The 22,486-nt window shown below is 50.4% G+C and overlaps 1 protein-coding gene across 11 annotated transcripts in view; it reads left to right on the top strand.

The window, feature by feature from the left end:
• Positions 1-22,486, top strand: part of BLTP1 (bridge-like lipid transfer protein family member 1) — a 2,946,455-nt gene that overhangs the window by 1,135,412 nt on the left and 1,788,557 nt on the right. For all 11 annotated transcript variants that reach the window (XM_069631149.1, XM_069631145.1, XM_069631146.1 and 8 more), the window contains exon 34: positions 545-747. In XM_069631149.1, the coding sequence (XP_069487250.1) occupies positions 545-747 (203 nt within the window). The remainder of the gene's footprint in view (positions 1-544; positions 748-22,486) is intronic.

The following is a 22,486-nucleotide window of genomic DNA, read 5'->3' as shown; positions in this document are numbered from 1 at the left end:
CGGCTGGGAATAGGGAAAGAAGGGCTTTTCTCTAAAAACTTGAATAAAATTGAATTAGAATGCCCTTAAGGAGTTCGACTCTTTCCAATGCACGACACCTCCTAATGTCCTCCCCCACGGACTAATTTTAGAAATCTGTCTCAACACTTAGTGCTACACTGTAGGCTGGTAGTGAAAATGTCACTTTGTCTCATTTTTAAAAGCATAACAATCCGGCATCTTAATATACATGGAACATTTGAGGTTTAAAAACTGAGTTTGCTGTTTTACGTACCTCCAATTGTATTGTAATGGTTTTGCAGTACACCAGATGTTTTTCTACTAGTAGAGAGATAACAGCTAAAACTGTGAAAAGCGTCTTCAAGAAATAGTTGAACAATTGCCTTATATTGTGTGCCCATGTTTCATTAGACAAACACTAACTTTTTTCTCATGCTTGTTTTCTCTGGTAGTTGGGCTTTCTTTGTAGTAACAGATGAATTTATTTACGACAGCTTTTAACCTCACTGGATCCCTTAACTTATTTTTTTCCTACTTTTCTAAGGGGTATGGTTGAGGAAACACCAATTGCTGCTGATGCCAGTCGTGGCCCTGCAAACTTTGATAAATATGCCAATGCCAGTAAAATGCAGCCACAATCATCTGGCTCATTGAGATCAAACGCAGGAGCAGAACGAGGGAAGGAAATTGCTGCTAAATTGAATGTGCACCGCGTTCATGGTCAACTAAGGGGTCTGGATACTTCGGGTATGTTTTCTATGAAGTTATCTTATGCGTATTCTAAAATGTCAGATCCCATTTTTATATTATATTTCTGTGACAGTTCATTACATTATGCCAATATTTTAGAAGTCCTTTCCCTGACAGGATATCTCAAAAACATTTATTTTTCTTGCCTATCCCATGGACGATATCCCCACTATTCTCTATCCTTACACTACCTCAAAATGTAATGACCACTCTGTGAGTTTTTCCTTGCACCTTGTTTTTTGTGATATGCTTCCCATTTCAGACATGCTTGATCATATTGCAAAGAATGAGTTACAACCGAAGAAGGTATTTCAAGTTTATTCAGTCGACACTTATTGGCACCACTATACACATATCAACCGTAGTTCTCTGTGAAGGTAAAAAATGTTTTCTTACTGAGAAAGTGGTTCACCCAAATTAACACGTAGACCTTTTTCTATGAAATGTTTCTAAAGTAATTAACCTATTGCATCTAGCAAATTTCTCACACTGATCTCAAAGATGCCAACATTTTCAAGGAAGCATGACCAATTACTTTTAGCTTTCACTGTGGGAGTTCAATGTTGCTTTTTCATGCATTGATCTGGCTCCTTGACATGTTGTTCCCAGGTGCATACTGAAGCCTCCCCTTTTTATTCCTATAAGAAATAATTTGTCAATCTTCTTTCTTCTGGTTGGTTGTCCGTGTGTTAATTCAAATATTTTCTTTAAGATCACATAATTGCCTTCCCCGCACAGAAACACCGTAAATGCTGCAGTCTCCCCTTTTTTCCCTCTGAAAAGTAATTTGTCCATTTCATTTCTTCTATTCTGTCGTCAGTGTGTCTTCAAAATATGTTCATTAAGATCACGTAATTGCCTTCTCCATACAGAAACACCATCATGTGAGAACATGTGTCCATCAGTGTAACCAACCACTTGGCTGACTCAGAATATTATCATCTTGTAGGCACTATGCCGCACATCTAACATGGCATAGGTACCTACTTTCATTATATCCAGATTTTTGTCCAAAACGTATCTATTGTAGTGAAAAAGAATGCACATTAGGGTACTTCCAGACCACATCTTTCTTTTTTTTTTTTAATTTAATTTAAAGTGCAAATTGGTTAATTAAAACCTTATACACTATACAACATATTTTACAATATTACATAGACAATAAAATCACATAATCAATACAAAATAGAATACTTGGCATATAAGAAATAATTCATTGAAAATGTAATGCATTTTTACTTCATATACTACTCTTTATGATTCCAGTTTGGGGTTTGGCATCATATCGCCATCAGTCTGGGTAGCTCGCTTCCAGATATAAAAGGCAGCACTAGTATAGATCATATTTTCGGCCATATATATGGCCGAATATTCAGATCACATACAAAGGTTCCATAACCTTTTAAATACCATTCCTGCAATTTTGCACATCCTGTAAGTAAATGTCTGATAGATTCCATCTCCCCTTTACAATGTCTGCACAATCTATCTTCCATATTTAGGCCCGACCATGCTCCAATGTACTCCCTTTATGATAGTATATTAAATCTAAGAAGGAAAATAAAGCGTAACATTCTATTTCCAGTCTCAAACAAGTAATGTCTGGGAGTCATAGATTTTATTCCTTTCTTTTTTAAAAGATTATGGAGCGCAGTCATTTCCCCTATCGATGCGGGCATACTCATATTTATTTCCTTAAGGAAAGAGAGAACGACTCCTCTTAGGACTGACATGTATGAGTTTAATTTATTGCACATCAGCATGTTTTTTACCAATCAGGCCCAATAGACTCAAACTCTCCACCCCACCCTGCACGGTTTTCATGTATAGCTTGCAACATCCTATTTTCCAAAGTGTTTTTAAAGAGACCAACCCCAATATGCTCCGTATTGCTTCAATTGGGGTCGATTTCAGGAGGCCCAATAATGGTTTCCATAATTTGCCTTCTAATCCCCCTACGTTTTCCATTTCAGAGACTCCAACAGCTTCCAAAGCATATAGGGCACATGGAGTAATGCATCTCTTGTATATTTCTAAAAACCCTTCAATGGAATATCCACCTTTAGTTATAATATACTTATTCATGATATGCCATTTTTCTACAACTTTGATCTCAACCATCTCAAAATAAAAGTCCTTGGTAGGGAGATTAATAATGGGAATCCCCAGATAGGGGTATAGATCCACCACCTCGAGGATGTCATCATTAATCTTCCAATTATATAATCTTCCATCTCTTTTCCTTCTCGAGCCCCCAAAAACCATAGGGTACTTCCAGACCACATCTCTTTGTGTCTAGCTAGGTCTGTTTACAGATTCTACATACGCCACAGAGCAGTTCCTTGGTGCTGGCTCCCTGACTGAAAAGAAGGGAGTAAAACTAGTCGTTGAGAAGTTAATTATGTTTTTGACAAAAAGCAGGGTGTGGAGGGAAGAAGAAGATAAAGAAATTGAGAGAATTTTACAGAGTCGAAGCTAACTAAGGAAAGGTGACATTACCCTTTGCTCAGTGAATCCAGGCACAGAGGGAAGAGTAAAGCAGGCAGATCAATGACAACTTAAAGTTTAATAAATGTTGAGTTTAGAAGGGTGAAAGCTGGAGTCCTGGTTGGATGGATAGCAAAAGACAATACAGAGGGTCCTAAATTGCTCTCTCATTTTATCAGGAAGTCACTGAGGTTTACCTAAAATAGATGTTGTATGAATAGTATGATTAAGACCACACATCTGGCTGGCTGACACATTTTGGAGTCTCTAAAGACATTTTAGACTGAAGCCAGAAGACCAAAATAAAGGTAGTTTGACTTATGTATGATTGGATAGGAGCTGAAGCCGCAGACATACGAGCAAACAGGGAGAGAAAGGTGAAAATCTGCAGTAAAAATGCAGATAGTAATAACAGGGTGAAGCGACCTGGTTTTTCTGCTGTAGAAGCAGCTATTGGCTGATAAATAGATTTCAATCCCAGGTTCTTAGCAATGGGACCAGATCAGGGCAGATCCCCAGAGACAGTCCTGAACTGATCCCATAGGCTCTAATGGCCACCAGACTCGACCACCTCAGTCTTATCAGAACTCAACTTGAGCAAATTGTGTCATCAAGTGAGGGGTGATTCCTAAAGGCCTGGATACAGGAAGGCATAGAACCCAGCTCCTGACTTGAATGAGCAGCTGTGTAATGTCCTCATATATGGAGAAAACAAATACCAATGAGGACACCATAGTAGCGAAGAGCTTAAGCATAGTGGTTAAATAGATAGGGGAAAGGGGCCAAGCCTGAGGAACAAAACAAGTGTGCATGATGTGCAGCGGAGGTAAATGGTGGTATATTGATCTATTGGGAATGATCAGTAAGAAAAGAAAAACATGTCAGAGCAGAGCCCAATGCTGCAGGCACGAAGACTAACCAGAAGACTACCATGATTTACAGTGTGGACCGCCATAGACAGAGCATGCATAACAAGACCAATGACACCACCAGCATGAGTTGGCTTGTGTGTTGCTAAAAGAACAGATTATCATCCACGGCCAGGGTGAAAAATTTGCTGAGGAAGAATGGAGAATTTCTAGGGACTCGACCAAGGCTTGGAGCTGGCTGGTAGCGGCAGACTCAAGAAACCTAATAGGGAGCAGCATTGAGAGAGGAGGAAAATTCGCCAGGTCTGAGGATTTCGAGTAAAAGGGATTTTTTGGAAGAAGGGTTAACATATCTGATTTCAAGATGGGCTGAACTGTGCCTGATGCAAAACAAATAATTCTAAACTGGTGTGCCTCACAAATAGTATTCATACACTGGTTTACCCACTGTATGGTGTTGGACCTTCCTACTAAATGGGGATACAGTATATGCAATCAAACAAAAGAAAGGTCACTATTAGTAAAAAATGTATGGGAGGACAGGTCAAAGAGACCCCCCTCCCCCACAATCTCCTCCTTGTGATGTCTGGCTCATCAGGGGACCCCCTGCCACCAGGGCCCAGGTGGTGGACCACTGGTCGACACATGGACTACACATACTGTATTAGGTTAGATCCTGGAAACCATTTTGAAAACCAAAACGCCATCTTAAGACATGATTCCTCGTGCGATGCATCACGGCCCCCACCTTCAGAGATTCCTCACCTACCCTGTTGCCTCCGCACCTTGGCAGATCGGCTGGAAGCCCGTTCCCACGAGCAGTTGGATATGAGCTAGTGTTAGAGCAAACACTGTATCTTTCACCTTCCGCAGTGCATCATTATCCTCCGCGTGACCCGGGCAGCGGGGCTGGCTTGAAAAATAACTATAAACTGTCCTCGATGAAACAAAAGCCTCAATCCCACACACAGTGATATCCCTTCTGCACGACCCCCATGCCACAAACCTATAAACACTGCACGAATAGAAGACTGCATTATTGTGTGATAACATGGTCACGATCCTCAAACCCCTGAGTTATGTGCACCCACTCAGTGCCCCTGGCTTCCTACTATGTTCTTCTCTAGGGGTAATGTAAAGCGAGTGATTCCAAGACCTTATGCCATGGCTACCCTGATGCTGCTAGAGTGTAAAGGAACACAAGCGCGACAGTATTATGAGCTCATGTAAATTGCTTAATGAGATACATAAAATGCCATCAAGTGTAAATGTACAAATATAACGTGTATTACTGCTGTCAACCGTATTGGTCTGTTGCTCCTGCGTGCTCCACCAACCCTAATGCTACCCCACGTATCGTGTTTACAATGTGATGCTAAAGCTGCTAATCTTGCAAATACTTACCCTGTTGTGACTAATAGAGCTGGTGATATAGTTAACGAATTCTGAAATAAATATGTACTGATGTAAATATTATAGACCTGTAACCCCTTAGCCATTTTTACATTATACATTATTACATTATACGAATCCCTTCGTCTTCAATGCAATTCAATACAATGTGCAGCTTGCGAGAAGACTATTATCGCGGGCATATCCAAGGCCACCTCCCCTCCCTTCCCATTGAAGCCTGCCAGAGAAAGCAATGGCCGAGCTAAACCGCTTCTTCTCCCCCAATTCGGCTGGAGCCGCTTCAAGCATTCATGATTCCCCCGCAGCTCACATGGTCACGAGCAGCCACCTGAATTATTTACAGCCCAGCAGCAAAATTCGGCCATAACCAGAGGCCAGAGGCCAGAGGTGCCCCCTCATAGGTCCCACGACCCACCAGTTCACCCCAGATTAATGATGCTTGTAAAAGAAGAGACCTAATATTGCACTAACATTGTGTAAAAGCATCCGTCATGACTTCTAACGAGACCCAAAGCTCGGACAGCTTACCCCGTGCCCTGAGACCCGACCCCATGGCCTATAATACCTAGTCAACAGGATAACAGCAACCCTGTATTGATGTATCGCCAAAGTACCCCACCTAATGCGCATTCCTCCTGTGTTATATTAACCTGTAGAATAACCTATTGTAGGATTTACAGGGCAACTGACATTGCAGCATTGAATGAATGGGGTGTGCCTGGCCCTTAGGGCAGAAAGCCAAGAAAGACGTCCATCAATGACACTGACCACGCCTGACCGGACAGCGCCTCCCGGATGAGCCCAGCCGACCTGCCCACAACACATTGGCACCCGGCAGTGTCCACCAACAACGAAGCGACGCATCACAGCTGCACTATAGTTAGTCGACGCCACCCAATCCCCATGTCTATGTGCCCCTATAGTGTGTAGGTGCCTATGACACTTTTTGTAAATATAAACGCCTGTCTTTGCGATTGTCAGACAGAGCGCTCTCGGAGTTTGCAGAGTTCTTTGCATGCCCTATTTTGACTTAGATAAAGCTTCCCTTAAGCTCACCCGCACTTGGTCCTAGCCTTATTCCCATTTGTGGGAGAGTCCATTCTTGCCTTCCATTACGGGGAGAGTCGTGCTCTCTGGGGACGCTTGCCTTCAAAACCATGTCTACCCCTACTTGCACCCAAGAACTCTTGATATCAACCGCTAAACAAATACAAGGTGATAACACTGGATCAACACAATTGTTTCTTATATAAACACATGTCCATTTTATTAGTACATCAGCGCGCAAGTATAACCACCTGCTGGTTTGTATCAAAAGCATTAAAAACATATACAATCATTATAATTCGATGCATCAATCTACATACACAGTACACATACAAAATCAAGTACAAATTACTCGACCCAACACAGTGATGGTTAACTAAACCTATTTTTCCATTGTCCCAATATTAGCCCGACTTACATAAGTTTCTGTCATAAATGGCTGCTATTAGCCAGACATTCCTCAGGGGCAAAACTGTGTAGAAAATGTGCTGCTTGTAGGTGGCAAAGGAACATTCCCTCTGGTTGCTCCTTGTGTTATTCCACAGAATCCCTGTATAGATGGGTACACAATTAAAAAATAAATGTAAATCTATGGGCTCAATCCGTCTTTTCTTTAACCTAGCCTCAATCCTTCAAACCACAAGGATAATCAAGTATGCTGTTAATAGTATACCTGAAAAAGTCTGTGTCGTCGTATCATTAGACAATAATGCAACTCCAATTGTTGGTTAATCTCGCTCTTGCGATTGCCACTTGGATAAATGCCTGCAAGGAAAATAAACTCCTTAATGATATATTCCTTCATAAACACCTCCTTAGTATTATACTATTTTACTCAAATCCAAATATTTTGGATTAGCATCACACTGCTTACGTTTCACAATACTCTGTTGCTGTTGAAATGGCTAAAAGGGATGACTGTTACTGCATGTCTGCATCAATAACCTATAGGTAAATAAAAGAGTATCTACATCAGTAACTTATTCGTAATAGGGGAAAGTACTAGAGCCTCCCTAAATATATAATTTTCACTTACTTCTGTTATCAGCTAGTTCTTAGAGCACATCCGTGCCTCAACAGAAAAAAATCATTTTCCTTTTTCTTTTTTGTTTTTTTTCTTTTTTCTTTACAGGAAGGGGGACTGATTTCCCATAAGCAATCAGCTTACTATATCCTGTAATCCAACTAAAAAAGACGGTCAAACAGCCAGTCTGCACTCTCTACACAAGGATAATACCAGTCAAAGCTATATAAGCCAAATCTAAACCCATCTTACCTCGAGGAGAGAGTCTCTGTAATCACAGCCATCACCTAACACTTGTGAGGCTGGAAACCCACAGTTCTCCAGCATGGGGTCTGGCATGCATTCACATGCTCATGAGTGTATTCCCCGTCGTCAGGCTAGGAATCCTCGGTAAAGAAAAAATCAGTTTCAGTTTCGTTTCTGAACTGTCTTTCTCCTAATAACCAATCACTGGTCTCTGGGTCATACTGCCCCCAGCCAGCTAATGACTGCCCTCTACCTAAGCCCCTCCTCAGGCAGCCATCTTCAGATTTTTACTGCATGTTCAATTGTTGGGAGTCCTCGTGCTATAGCTCTCGAGCTTTTACCGCGTTTTGCGATTTTTTTTCAAAGAGTTTACTCTCTTTTTTCGGTCAATCGAGCCTCAACCTCCACCGTTTCTACTTCCGATATACGGGGACCCATTTCGGATTTTCTTACGCCCCTCAAGGGTGAGTTTTTGTCAAGTTTCGCTTCTTGGAGGATTCCGGAAGATCTTTGAGGCCTACCCCGCATGGACATGGCCCAGGACAAAGGAAACACGACACCCGGATCCAAGCTTTTCAGGAGCTGCCCTGGATGCGGATTACAAAATGTCTTCAAGGAGGATGAGCACTCTCGGTGCCTCTACTGCCTTCACAACGACAAATCGCACGTGGAAAAGGACTCTTCGTTTTGTAAGAATATGTCCGAACGGACAATGAGGGATCGTCGTACTCGACTCACCAACTGGCTGGAAGGGAAGAGCCCAGCAGCAGGTGGGAAATAGTAGTCTGAGCGGTCTTCTACGACCTTTGAGGGCGCTCCGGCGACAGGGGCCCAACAGAAGGCAAAGCACAGCGAGTCCACGGGCACCGGGAGCGCCGATGGGTCAAGCTCTTAGGCTGCCAGGCAGGGCACGATGTCACCGACGCCATCAACAACGAGCCAACGCTCTGGCTCGGGGGAAAAGGAAGTCGGAGAACACGGGTAAGCTTCGGGAGAAGTCCCGTCGATCCTGACGGTGGCAGCCGAGGAGGAGCGAGGCAGCAACCCTACCCCTAAGGTGAAGGCCTCAGGCGCGCCCAAGGTCGCGAAGGCGCTGATTCACCCAGTTAAGACCTTGATCGAGGAGTCGTGGCGGCCCTGGCGAAGCCTGCGGAGGCTATCCCAGTGGAGACAACCTCCGGGCATAGAGATTCCCTACCACCACAGAGGGAATCCTCTTTTCAGCCTATCGAAAAGACCTCCGTGAAATCCCGGTTGGAGAAGGAGGGGGAGGGCAGGGTAGACATTACAGACACAGATACCACCTCTGAAGATGAGCTGGCTGGCGTTGCAAAGAGGCGGACGAAGAAAGCAACGGTGGTGCCGACGAGGAGCCGCAGTCCATGGAGGAGACGGAGGATCCCACTCCCCAACCGCCACTCCTGTTGCAACCGGTGCCTATGCCACAAGACAACTCAGGAGCGATCTTGACGGCTATCCAGGCCTTGTGTACGTAGATAAGGACAAGGCTGCCCTTACCCTCAGCGGACGATCCAGCGGAGCCTGGACTGTCGGGAAGTCCACTGAGCAAGCAGAGGCAAATCCATCCCCTTCTCGTGTCCAGCATTCTCAGCCTTCACCTCCTTCCCCTCCAACAAGGGATGAGATGGGAACGGGGACGGACGGCGACGACGGTGGAGATGACGGAATGGACCTCCCATTGTCACCCGCTCGGGCCCCCCCATCCCCCGACGGAGTTGGCTCCTACCACGCCATGAGCGCCAGGGCATCTGAGCCCTTCCAGCTCTGCCCCGAAGAACAGAAGGAGGGCTTCCTCTAGCAACGGCAGGAGGCCAAGAGGAAGACTGTTCTCGCAGTCCCGTTACTGGACGACATCTGGGACGAGCGGCTGGCGCTCCTGAAGAACCCGTCCACGGCCCCTACTAAGAAAAACCGGTACGAGAAGAAGTTCCAGGTCCCAATTCCACCCCTATGTGCCTCAGGGCACAGCTGTCCCCGGATTCAGTGGTCTCTGCGACGGCCAAGAAGAAAGCGGCGGGGGCGACGGCTTCAACTTCATCATCCCCGCTGGACGCCATGGGACGACGGGTCATCTCGTCAGCAGCAACGACTATTAAAGCGGCCAACGCCCTCGCGATCATGGAACGCTACGACAGGGAGCTGTGGTTCAAGATCGCTCCCTTGCTGGACTTCCTCCCGGACGACAAGAGGGCTGAGGCCCTAGAAATCCTTCAGGAAGGCGAGGTGGCTTCGGACCACGCCATTACGGTGGCCACGGACATCGCCGACACCGGCTTTCGTCAGATGGGCAATGGCATTTGCCTTCGCCGGTGCGGTTGGCTTAAGGTCACCGACTTCCGCCAGGACGTGCAGACCCGGGTTCTGGACATGCCCTTCGACGGAAACAACCTGTTCGGCAAGACAGTGGACGAGTCACTGCAGCCAATCAAGGCGGACACCGAGATGGCTCGGGCCTTGGGTGTTCTTCAACAATGAAGACCCTTCTTTCAGAACTCCGGAGGCGAGCAAGGTTCCTCCAAAGGATTCCATGGTGGTTCTTCGTCGTACCACCAAGCGGCCCGCTCCTCATCGCAGGAAACATCCAGAGGACGCGGCAAGACAGGAGGATCGTGTCGTCATCGCCAAGGAGGACAAGGCGGCAAGGTCGCAATGAAACTGGACTGAACCGGCCTTGGCGTCGGGCCCCCACCCGAGCACCCCGGTGGGAGGCCGGCTGGCGAAATTCGGCAGCGTGTGGGAGTGCATCTCCACTGACAGTTGGGTGCTAGATGCCCTGGCCTGCGGGCACACCCTGGAATTTCAGAGAAGGTGCCCCCGCATAACACCCGTGGCCAGGAAGGAAAACCATATCCCACAACTACGTCTGGAGGTATGAGCGATGCTAAGAAAGGAAGCCATAGAACTCGTCCCAAAAAGGCTCTCGGGCTCTGGAGTGTACTTGCGATACTTCCTCGTCCAGAAGAAGACCAACGTTTGGCGACCCATCCTGGACCTTTGTCGTCTAAACAAGTACATCAAGTCTCAGAAATTCTGGATGGTCACCTTCCAGCACGTGCTGGGACAGCTGGAGGAAGGCGATTTCGTATCGTCGCTAGACTTGGAGGATGCCTACTTCCACATCCCCGTTCTAAAGGGACATCGCAAATTCACCCAGGGTGTTCACCAAGTGCTGGCACCAGTGGCGGCGCGGCTGCACCTGCAGGGGATCCACGTCTACCCCTGCCTGGATGATTGGCTCATCCGAGCAAGGTCAAGGGAACTCGCCGTCGATCACACAGCAAAGACCGTCCAACTGCTCACGCATCTGGGATTCTTGATCAACTTAGCGAAATCCCACTTGGTACCGGTGCAAGTCGCCCTGTTCCTGGGAGCCAGGCTCGATACAGTGGCGCGATTGGCTTCGTCTTCGGAGGAAAGGACGAAGGCCATCCTGGGCAAGGTACAACAGCTGTTGACCATGGATGCGGCCAGGGTGAGGTCCATCAAGTCCCTACTCGGCCTGATGTCCTCATGTGCCGGCTGCAGATGCGGCCACTGCAAGAGTTCCTCGACACCGGTTGGATGCAAGCTACGGGCAGTTTTGAAGACAGGATCTCACTCAACGAGACTTTCCTCCAAGTGATGGTGGGGCATCCATGCGCATCTTGCGGCAGGCATGGACTTCCAGACCCCGGCACATCAGGAAACCATGACGACGGACGCCTCCCTGGAGGGATGGGGAGCACACACACCAGAGATCTCCATGCAAGAGGCCTTGGGCTCCCAGAGGAGAGGTCACTACACATCAATGTCCTGGAGCTCTGAGCCGTGTTCTGGCCCTCAGGTCGTTCCTTCCATCCCTCAAGGGCAAGGTGGTGAGGGTCATCACCGACCACACCACCACGATGTTCTACATTTGGAAGCAGGGGGGCACCAGATCCCCAGCCCTATCCATGGAAGCGCAGGATCTGTGGCACTGGGCCATCGCCCAAGGGATGTTTCTGGTACCCTTCCATCTGGCAGGAATAAAGAACACCATCGCCAACTCGCTCAGCAGGGAGCTGTGCTCGTGCCACGAGTGGGAGCTGCGACAGGATCAAGTGGATTTCCTATTCCGACGATGGGGCAATCCCCAGATCGACCTATTCGCGACGGCGACGAATGCCAAGTGCCGGAGGTTCGCCAGCAGGTTTCCCCAGCCGGGGAGCATGGGCGATGCCTTTGCATTCGATTGGGACAGCCTGTTCCTGTATGCGTTGCTATTGAGACTCATCAGTCAACTCAGACAGTCCCGATGCAGGATGATACTCGTTGCACCGGCGTGGCCGAGGCAGATTTGGTTCCCGGACCTTCTGGACATGTCAGCGTCCCCCCCCCCCCCAGTCAAACTGCCGACGGACGCGGATCTTCTCGCCAGAGAAGAAGCCATCCTCCACCACAACCCGGGGTCACTGAACCTGCAGGCCTGGATCCTGCAGCGCTAGAGTTGGGAAGGTACGATATCCAGGTGGACTGCAAGGAGGTGCTTGCAAATGCCAGGGCGTCCTCGACTCCCAAGTGCTATGGACACAAATGGAAGAGGTTCTCTGTCTGGTGCCACGCACAGAAGATTAACCCTCTGCGGATTACGGCCCCTCAAGTGCTGCCGTACTTGCTGTCGCTGGCCAAGGCGGGGCTGGCTCATGCCTCCATCAAGATCCATCTGGCGGCTATCTCCCGCTACACCAGAACTCTGGGGCGATCATCTCTGTGGTCGCATCGCCTGGTGAAGGAGTTCATGAAAGGACTGTTCCGATCGTTCCCGCCGGTGAAGGCCCCAGCCCCGGCGTGGGAACTCAACGTGTTGCTGACCAGGCTTATAGGGCCGCCATTCGAGCCACTGCATTCGGCACCGTTGAAGTTCCTGTCGTTAAAGACAGCGTTTCTTGTGGCCATCACCTCTGCACGATGAGTGGGAGATATCCAGGCCCTTTCCTGTAAACCTCCATACCTGACATTCCACGAGACGAGGGTGGTGTTGAGGACCACCCCTCCTTCATGCCCAAGGTGCCATCGGATTTCCATCTCAACGAGCCCTTGGTGTTACCTGTTTTCTTCCCGTCGCCTTAGTCGCCGGCCGAGAGGACTTTGCACTTGCTAGACGTGGCTAGAGCGCTGAAGTTCTACGTGGACCGCACGAAGAGCCTGCTGAAGACATCACAGCTGTTTGTGAAATTTGCACCTGTGAATCAAGGGAAGGCCCTCTCGAAGGCTTCCATTTCCAGATGGCTCTCCGGCTGCATTATGCACTGTCACCGATTAGCAAACCGACCCTTGCCCGGCCGTCTGAGAGCCCATTCGGCCAGAGCGACCGCTGCTACCATGGCGTTCCTGTCTGGTGTGCCCCTGCTGGACATCTGCAGGGCTGCTACGTGGAGGTCGACGCACACCTTCACGAGATTCTACTGCGTCGACCGGGATTCCAGGGAGGAGTCCAGAGTCGGCCAGGCAGTGCTGCGCAACCTGTTGGACTGAAGGTGGGCCTGGTGAGGATGTAAGAGATGCTTAATGTTGAGCCTTGCCACCTCCCGTGGCTGTGCATGTGTGTTCTGCTATGTATTGTTGTATTCATGAGCATGTGAATCCATGCCAGACCCCGTGCTGGAGAAGGAACAAGTTACCTACCTGTAACTGTTGTTCTCCAGCATGGGTCTGGAATGGATTCACATGTGAACCCTCCCTCCTGCCCCTCTGCGCCCCTTCCTGTTAGGGAGAATTCACATTCTATGGCTAATTTCCCTTACCTAGTGAGTTCGTCAGCAGCTTTGCTGGATTTCTGGAGTTTATTTTTTCCACCTGGTAAGAGTGTGAGCTTTTCCTTCACTCTTACCTGTGTTTTGTCATGTGTATTTCAACTGTTTTTGTGATTGTGGACTCTGGAGTACACCACTTCAGTAGCCCCACTCTTTGTGTTACACAGTATCTTCAGTGCAATGACACAGCGTTGTCTCTTAGACTTCCACCGACTCCATTTTCTGGGGCTGACTACAGTCCCCTAGAAAAGGGTAATGTTGCCATTAGCTTTACATAGTCACTTTAACCACGGATCCAGTACACCACATCTTATATGGAGTATTGGAAAGGGTTAATTCTTAGCCCTTTTTATCTGTGCCTCTTGGAGCATTGTTTTACTCCCTTAACAGTAAGACTTGGCTGGTGGCAGTGGTATCTACCCTAATTTTCCTACCGCGATTATATTACATAACGTGGTAACATTTTAGGCTATTTTAGTAGCCTCGAACTTTAAACCCGCTTGCCCAAATACTTTTTATTTCGGCTCTGGGTTTAATCGACATTTTTTTTTGTTAATATCCTTCTTGGGTCTTTCTTTCCGCGGCAAACCAGGTTTGCCTCCTTTGTTTGCCGACCTTTAGCGGGCTTCTGACCAGAAGCCCTCCTTTGGCGTCTGGATGTGTTGATTGGCTGAGGTGGTTGTCTGGGCTGGGCAACCCCCCTGCTGAGTGATTGACAGCCAGGCTCTGTGAATGGGGGATTTTGGCATAAAAGGCAGGACTCTTGGGCTAGAAGTCAGTCGCCGATGGAACTGCAAAGAACCGAAGAGAAGCGGAGAATAAGACGGCTGCTGCAACCCCGAGTCCCGGTGAAGCCCTGCTGCAGTCCTGAGCTATCTACCCTTCAACGACAAGAGAAGATCCAGTCCGGAGACTTCTTCCTTTGAGCCTTGTTGGATCAACCAGCTCACCCTTTCTTCAGTCAGAGAATCCTCTCCTGGGTCGAAATCACTGCTGCACTGTAGTGGTCTGGAGAGCCATCAGAAGAGCCCTCTCCTGATTTAAAGGAGTGCACCTTTTATTCATTGTTGTCTTTTTCGCTGCTGCTGGCCTCATCCCTGGGTAGTGCAGATCGCTCCAGACGTCCTCCTTCTTGTCCCCACGACTGAAGCCGCAGGAACCGAGTCTGCAGGAACTACCAGGAACAACTGCTGTGGCACCAGCTTTTCTCCAACGGAATAAGGTACTGTGCACATTTGGTCGTTTTCTCCGTCTGACCATCCGGAATCGGGGTGAACCCTTTTCCTCCTCGAAGATTTGTTCCTTCTTCCTCCCACCTTATAAATGTTCCTTCCATCTGACAATATCTAAGTACTCTTGGCATCTCGAATCTCGGACTGTTCAACATGTGATCCTCGGCAACTGAGCATCTGCTCCATTGACACTGGCTCAGGCCTATTGACTTTAATCTGTATCTTTGAATGAGTCCTCAGATTCCCTTGACAAAAGTATTGACTGTGATTTTATCCACTTTTCCCTTGTTTGAAATTCTAAAGTACAAAGTGTGTTTTAACTTCGTGAGCATTTCTATTCGCGGTGACTCGTTAGTACCGCAACACCGGTCTGACAAATCCTAATGTACTTACCTTGAATTTGCTGGAACAAGTGGACTTTGTTGTGTGTAGTGTATTTTATGTGTGGTTTTGAATTTATGGAAGTGAAGTGTTTTGTGAACAGATGGTTTAAAATAAATGTACTTATATTTTTTACCTGAAACCTTGAGTCAGTGTTTGCTCGAGTCACAGTAAATGTGGTCCTTTGTGTAATCTCTACTACTGCTCATTTGCTCTTGAGATAAGTCTGGCTGGTCCGCTACTGCTACCACTTTAACAGTGTATTACAGGCTTGTACCAAAGGTGAACTTGTATTGCCACTTGTAGTCTTAATTGTGTGTGGTGGTCCCTAAGGGCACTGCACAGGATTCTGCCTAACACTTCTCTTGGTCCTACTGCCACTTTACGTGCTACCAAATCTGAAGATGGCTGCCTGAGGAGGAGGGGCTTAGGTAGAGGGCAGTCATTGGCTGGGGGCAGTATGACCCAGAGACCAGTGAATGGTTATTAGGAGAAAGACAGTTCAGAAACAAAGCTGAAACAGATTTTTCTCCAGCATGGGGTCTGGCATGGATTCACATGCTCATGAATATTCCCCGTCGTCAGGCTGGGAATCCTCGGTAAAGAAAAAACCAGTATCAGTTTCGTTTCTGATCTGTCTTTCGTAGTAATAACCAATCACTGATCTCTGCGTCATACTGACCACAGCCAATGACTGCCCTCTACCTAAGCCCCGCCTCTGGCAGCCATCTTCAGATTTTTACCGCACGTTTATGTGTTGGGATCCTCGTGCTATTGCTCTCGAGCGTTAGTGCTATTTTTTTCACGTTTTTTCTCAAAAACTTTGTTTTTCCGGTCAAAAGAGCCCCAAGCTCCACCGACTCTCCATCCGATCAACGGGGACCCGTGTCGGATTCGTCTGCGCCCCTCAAGGGTGAAGATTTCGTCGAGCTACGCTTTTGGAGGACTCCAGAAGTTTCTCAGGCCCGGTCATGGCCCAGGAGAAGGGAAGCTCGACGCCCGGAAAGCTGCTCAGGGTCTGCCCTGGATGCCAGCTGCAGAACGTCTTCAAGGAGGACGAACACTCTTTTTGTCTTTACTGCCTACATGAGGACAAGACGCACGTGGAGAAGGACTGTGCGTTTTGCGGCAACATGTCGGAGCGGACCATGAAGGACCGCCATCAACGTCTCGCCAACTGGCTAGAAGGGAAGAGCCCGTCCGGCGAGAAGAAGAGGAAGAAATCCGAGCGGTCTTCTAAGACCTTTGAGGACGCCCCGGCGACGGGGGTCCAACATAACGCCAAGCACCGCGAGTCCGCTGGCACCGGGAGCGCCGAACGGTCGGGCTCTACGGGCGCCAGGCAGGGCGAACCCTCCCCGGTACCATCAACCACGAGCCAACGCTCTGGGTCGGGTAAGAGGAAGGCCGAGCACCCGGCGAAGCTCCTGGAGAGGCCCCGGTCGAGCTCGAAGGCGGAGGGGGAGCGAGGCAGTGTCCCCCCCCCTCAAGGATAAGGCGGTGAGCACACCTAAGGTGGTGAAGGCCTTAATCCATCCGGCCAAGCCCTCTATCGAAACTGTCGCGGCGGCCCTGGCTCAGCCTGTGGAGGCTACACCAGTGGTGGCGACCTTGGGGCTCAGAGTCTCCCTGCCACCTCGGAGGGAGTCCTCTTTTGTGCCCATCGATAGGACCCCCGTGAAATCCCCCGAGGGGAAGAAAAAGGGGGGGCAGGGCGTAGTCGTAGATTCGGCTTCAACCTCGGAGGAGGAGCTGGTCGAGGTCTTAAGCCACGGCCTCGGCGTGGAAGAAGACCGGCCCGTTGGGATGTATCCCGACGCAGGTGACAACGACATCGTCGAGGGTACCGACGGGGCCCCTGATCGCCCGTCGGATTCCCCTCTGCCAGCGCCGCAAGACAACTCGGCGGCCATTTTGTTGGCTATACAGTCCTTATGCTCAGAGATAAGGACGAGACTACCGTTGCCGACGGAGGAACCTCTCCCGTCGGGGGACCCAGAACCGGGACCTTCTGGTGTTCCCCCTACCAAGAAAAGAAGGATCCACCCTCCACCTCCTTTTCAGCCGTCGCGCCCCGTCCAGCCCTCCTCCCCGTCCACCCGAGGGGATGATACGGGGACTGACACGGCAGCGACGGGTACGGACGACGAGGTATACGACGAGGATCTGCTGTCGTCACCTCCCACCAGGGCTTCTCCGCCCGACGAGATTGGATCGTTCCACTCCATGATCGCTAGGGCATCCGAGCTTTTCCAACTCTGCCCTGAGGAGAAGAAAAAGGAAGGATTCCTTTATCAAGGAATCCTTCAAGAGGAAGACGGTCCTCGCAGTGCCTCTATTGGACGACATTTGGGATGAGGGCCTCACCCTCCTCAAGAACCCTTCCACGACGCCAGCTAGAAGAGACCGGTACGAGAAGAAGTACCGGGTCCCGGACACGGCCCCCCTGTGCCTCCGGGCGCAGCCTACCCCGGACTCCGTCGTCTCCGCGGCGGCCAGGAAGAAAGCGGGGGGAGGTGCGGCCTCCACATCGACTTCCCCACCGGACGGGGAGGGAAAGAAATTGGACGCTATGGGACGCAGAGTCATCTCGTCTGCAGCGACGACGATTAAGGCGGCCAACGCCTTGGCTATCGTGGCCCGCTACGACAGGGAGCTCTGGTACAAACTGGCTCCCCTGCTGGACTTCCTGCCGGATGACAAGAGGGCAGAGGCCCTGGAGATCCTGCAGGAAGGTGAGGTGGCTTCGGACCACGCCATTACCGTTGCGACGGACATCGCCGACACTGGTTTCCGCCAGTTGGGCAACAGCGTTTGCCTTAGGCGGCGTGGATGGCTCAAGGCTACGGACTTCCGTCAAGACGTTCAGACCAGAGTCCTGGACATGCCCTTCGATGGGAACAACCTGTTTGGGAAAACAGTGGACGATTCCCTTCAGGCCATTAAAGCGGACACTGAGACGGCCCGGGCCCTTGGAGTTCTGCAACAACGACGGACGCCCTTTCGGAGCAGCGGAGGCAAGGGCGCCTCCAAAGGTTCCGGCGGCGGTTTCTCCACCTACCGTCAAGCGGCCCGCTCATCGTCTCAGGAGGCCTACAGAGGACGAGGCAAGTCTGGCGGACCCCGCCGTCGTCACCAAGGAGGTCAAGGCGGCAAAGCCTCGTCGAAGCAGGATTGAACCGGCCGTGGGGTCGGGCCCCCACCGAAGCACCCCGGTGGGAGGCCGGCTGGCGAGCTTCGTCAGCGTGTGGGAGTCCATCTCCACCGACCGTTGGGTGCTGGACGCCTTGGCCCGGGGCCACGCGCTCGAGTTTCAAAGAAGGTGTCCGCGCGTCCCCCCGTGGCCAGGAAAGAACTTCACGTCCCTCAACTTCTCCTGGAGGTAAAGGCGATGCTCAGGAAGGGCGCCATCGAACTCGTCCCAAAGAGGCTTCGGTGCTCCGGAGTTTACTCGAGATACTTCCTCGTGAAGAAGACGGGGGGATGGCGCCCCATCCTGGACCTGCGACGTCTGAACAAGTTCATCAAGGCGCAGAAGTTCCGGATGGTCACCCTCCAGCACGTCCTGGGTCAGCTGGAGGAAGGAGACTTCCTGTCGTCGTTGGATTTGGAGGATGCCTACTTCCATATTCCCATCCTAAAGGGGCACCGAAAATTCCTCAGGTTTGTGGTCCAAGGGCGTCATTACCAGTTCAAAGCCCCCCCCCTTCGGACTACGGTCGGCACCCAGGGTATTCACCAAGTGCCTCGCACCGGTGGCGGCGCAGCTGCGCCACGAGGGGGTCCACGTCTACCCCTACCTGGACGACTGGCTCATCCGAGCCAGGACGAGGGAGCTCGCCGTGGTTCACACGGCAAGGACCGTCCAACTTCTCACAGACCTGGGATTCTCCGTGAACTATGCCAAATCCCACCTGGTACCCGCGCAAGACGCTCTGTTTCTGGGAGCGAGGCTCAACACAGTGTCCCTTCTGGCCTCCCCGTCGGAGGAGAGGACCAGGACCACCCTGGGCAAGGTGCAGCGGATGTTGGTGGCCGACGCGGCCAAGGTGAGGTCCATCAAGTCCCTCCTCGGAATGATGTCTTCCTGCATCTACCTCATTCCCATGTGCAGGCTCCGGATGCGCCCGTTGCAGGAGTTCCTGGACGCGCGCTGGATCCAAACGACGGGCAGCTTCGAGGAAAGGATCACACTCGACGAGAGTATCCGACGAGCGATCCGGTGGTGGGGCACCCGCGCGCATCTGACGGCGGGCATGGACTTCCAGACCCCAGCCCACCAGGAGACAGTGACCACTGATGCCTCCCTGGAAGGGTGGGGAGCGCACACCGAAAATCTGCACGCAAGAGGCCTTTGGCTCCCGACGGAGAAATCCCTACATATCAACGTCCTGGAGCTCCGTGCAGTGTTTTGGGCCCTCAGGTCCTTCCTTCCGTCCCTCAAGGGCAAGGTGGTGAGGATCTTCACCGACAACACCACCACCATGTTTTACATCAGGAAACAGGGCGGAACCAGGTCCCCAGCACTGTCCAAGGAGGCGCAGGACCTGTGGCATTGGGCCGTCGCCCAAAGGATATTTCTGGTGCCGTTTCATCTGGCAGGGATAAAAAACACCATCGCCGACTCACTCAGCAGGGAGCTGCGCTCGTGCCACGAGTGGGAGCTACGGCAGGATCTAGTGGATCGCCTCTTCCGACGGTGGGGCACACCCCAGATCGACCTGTTCGCGACGGCGACGAACTCCAAGTGCCGGAGGTTCGCCAGCAGGTTTCCCCAGGCGAGGAGCATGGGCGATGCTTTCTCGTTCCCCTGGGAGGGCCTGTTCCTCTACGCGTTCCCTCCTTTGCCACTGCTAATCCGGCTCGTCAACCAGCTCAAGAGGTCACGGTGCAGGATGATCCTCGTCGCACCTGCGTGGCCGAGGCAGATATGGTTCCCGGACCTTCTGGACTTGTCAGCGTCCCCGCCAATCAAGCTGCCGGTGGACGCGGATCTACTCTCCAGGGAAGGAGGCGCCATCCTCCACCACGACCCGAAATCGCTGAACTTGCAGGAGTTTGGAGGATACGACATACCGGCCGACTGCAGAGAGGTTCTTGCAAAGGCCAGGGCGTCCTCGACTCTTAAATGCTACGGACACAAATGGAAGAGGTTCTCTGTCTGGTGCCACGCACAGAAGATTAACCCTCTTCGAATTACGGCTCCCCAAGTACTGCCGTACCTACTGACGCTGGCCAAAGCTGGACTGGCACACGCGTCCATCAAGATTCATCTTGCTGCGATCTCCCGATACACCAGAACCACGGGGCGGACGTCCTTGTGGTCTCATCGTCTGGTGAAAGAGTTCATGAAGGGACTGTTCAGATCGTTCCCGCCGGTGAAGGCCCCGGCCCCAGCGTGGGAGCTCAACGTGGTGCTGACCAAGCTCATGGGACCTCCGTTCGAGCCTCTGCACTCGGCTCTGTTGAAATTTCTGTCGTGGAAAACAGCGTTTCTTGTGGCCATCACCTCCGCACGACGAGTGGGAGAGATCCAGGCCCTTTCCTGCAAGGCCCCGTACTTGACTTTTCACGACACGAGGGTAGTGCTCAGGACGCACCCCTCCTTCATGCCCAAGGTACCGTCGGACTTCCATCTCAACGAACCCTTGGTGTTGCCTGTGTTCTTCCCGTCGCCTTCGTCGCTGGATGTGGCTAGAGCGCTGAAGTTCTACGTGGACCGCACAAAGTGTTTTCGGAAGACGTCACAACTCTTTGTGAACTTTGGACCTGTCAATCAGGGGAAGGCTCTCTCGAAGGCTTCCATTTCCAGATGGCTCTCCGGCTGTATCATGTACTGTCACCGGTTGGCAAACCGACCGCTGCCTGGCCGTCCGAGAGCCCATTCCACCAGAGCGATCGCAGCTACCACGGCGTTCCTATCTGGTGTGCCCCTGCTGGACATATGCAGGGCTGCTACATGGAGGTCGACGCACACCTTCACGAAATTCTACTGCGTCGACCGGGATTCCAGGGAGGAGTCCAGGGTCGGCCAAGCAGTGCTGCGCAACCTGTTCGCCTGAGGTGAGCCTGGTGAGGAGGTAAGATGCTTAATGTTGAGTTTGATGTAATGCTTAATGTTGAGCCTTTGCCACCTCCCGTGGTTGTGCATGTGTGTACTGCTATGTATTCTTTATTCATGAGCATGTGAATCCATGCCGGACCCCATGCTGGAGAAGGAACAAGTTACTTACCTTAACTGTTGTTCTCCAGCATGGGTCTGGCATGGATTCACATGCGAACCCTCCCGCCTACCCCTCTGCGGCTCTTCACTTGGTCATACTGCCACTTCACGTGCTTCCAAATCTGAAGATGGCTGCCAGAGGCGGGGCTTAGGTAGAGGGCAGTCATTGGCTGTGGTCAGTATGACGCAGAGATCAGTGATTGGTTATTACTACGAAAGACAGATCAGAAACGAAACTGATACTGGTTTTTTCTTTACCGAGGATTCCCAGCCTGACGACGGGGAATATTCATGAGCATGTGAATCCATGCCAGACCCATGCTGGAGAACAACAGTTACAGGTAAGTAACTTGTTCCTTCTTTACCGAGGATTCCCAGCCTGACGACGGGGAATATTCATGAGCATGTGAATCCATGCCAGACCCATGCTGGAGAACAGTTACAGGTAAGTAACTTGTTCCTTTTTAGGTTGGGAAAGCGCCATGACGTCATCACGTGACGTGATGACACGCCACGTCACGTACTGACGCCGTGGGCGCAAAACAACACAAACCACAGCATGTGCAGGGCTATGGACAACCTACCCCAAGCTCAATGCAGAGTAAATGTGCAGTAATAACAAGGAAAGGGAAAGCCTCTGGTCAACCCTTAGAATAGTTGAGCTCTATGTTATAGCCATGACATAAGGATTGTGGACAGGGAAAAATGATGGAACTACCAGTGTCACGTAACTGATCTCTAATAATGCAACTCATGTTCCAACTTGTGAAATAATGTGCATCATTCAACACACAATGCACAAAAGTCAATTGAGATGATTTAAAGATCAAAATCTCGTAGAACACCTATTTGTATCGCATCACATGTGAAATCATTTTTCCACTGACATCTTGAATGTGGTAAGGGTAAAAAAAATCCCAACCCACCCTATATCATATCTCATAAAGTCAAATATGTGGTCTCCAAAAATACACTCAATGTTCAAAACATATCAAAACATGTGCACAATTTACAAAGATGAA

Source organism: Ambystoma mexicanum, chromosome 6q, assembly GCF_040938575.1.
Source record: "Ambystoma mexicanum isolate Mex_15411 chromosome 6q, UKY_AmexF1_1, whole genome shotgun sequence".
Classification (NCBI taxonomy): domain Eukaryota; kingdom Metazoa; phylum Chordata; class Amphibia; order Caudata; family Ambystomatidae; genus Ambystoma; species Ambystoma mexicanum.
The sequence above is the reverse complement of the archived record's forward strand: the minus strand, read 5'-3'. Positions and strand labels throughout refer to the sequence as shown.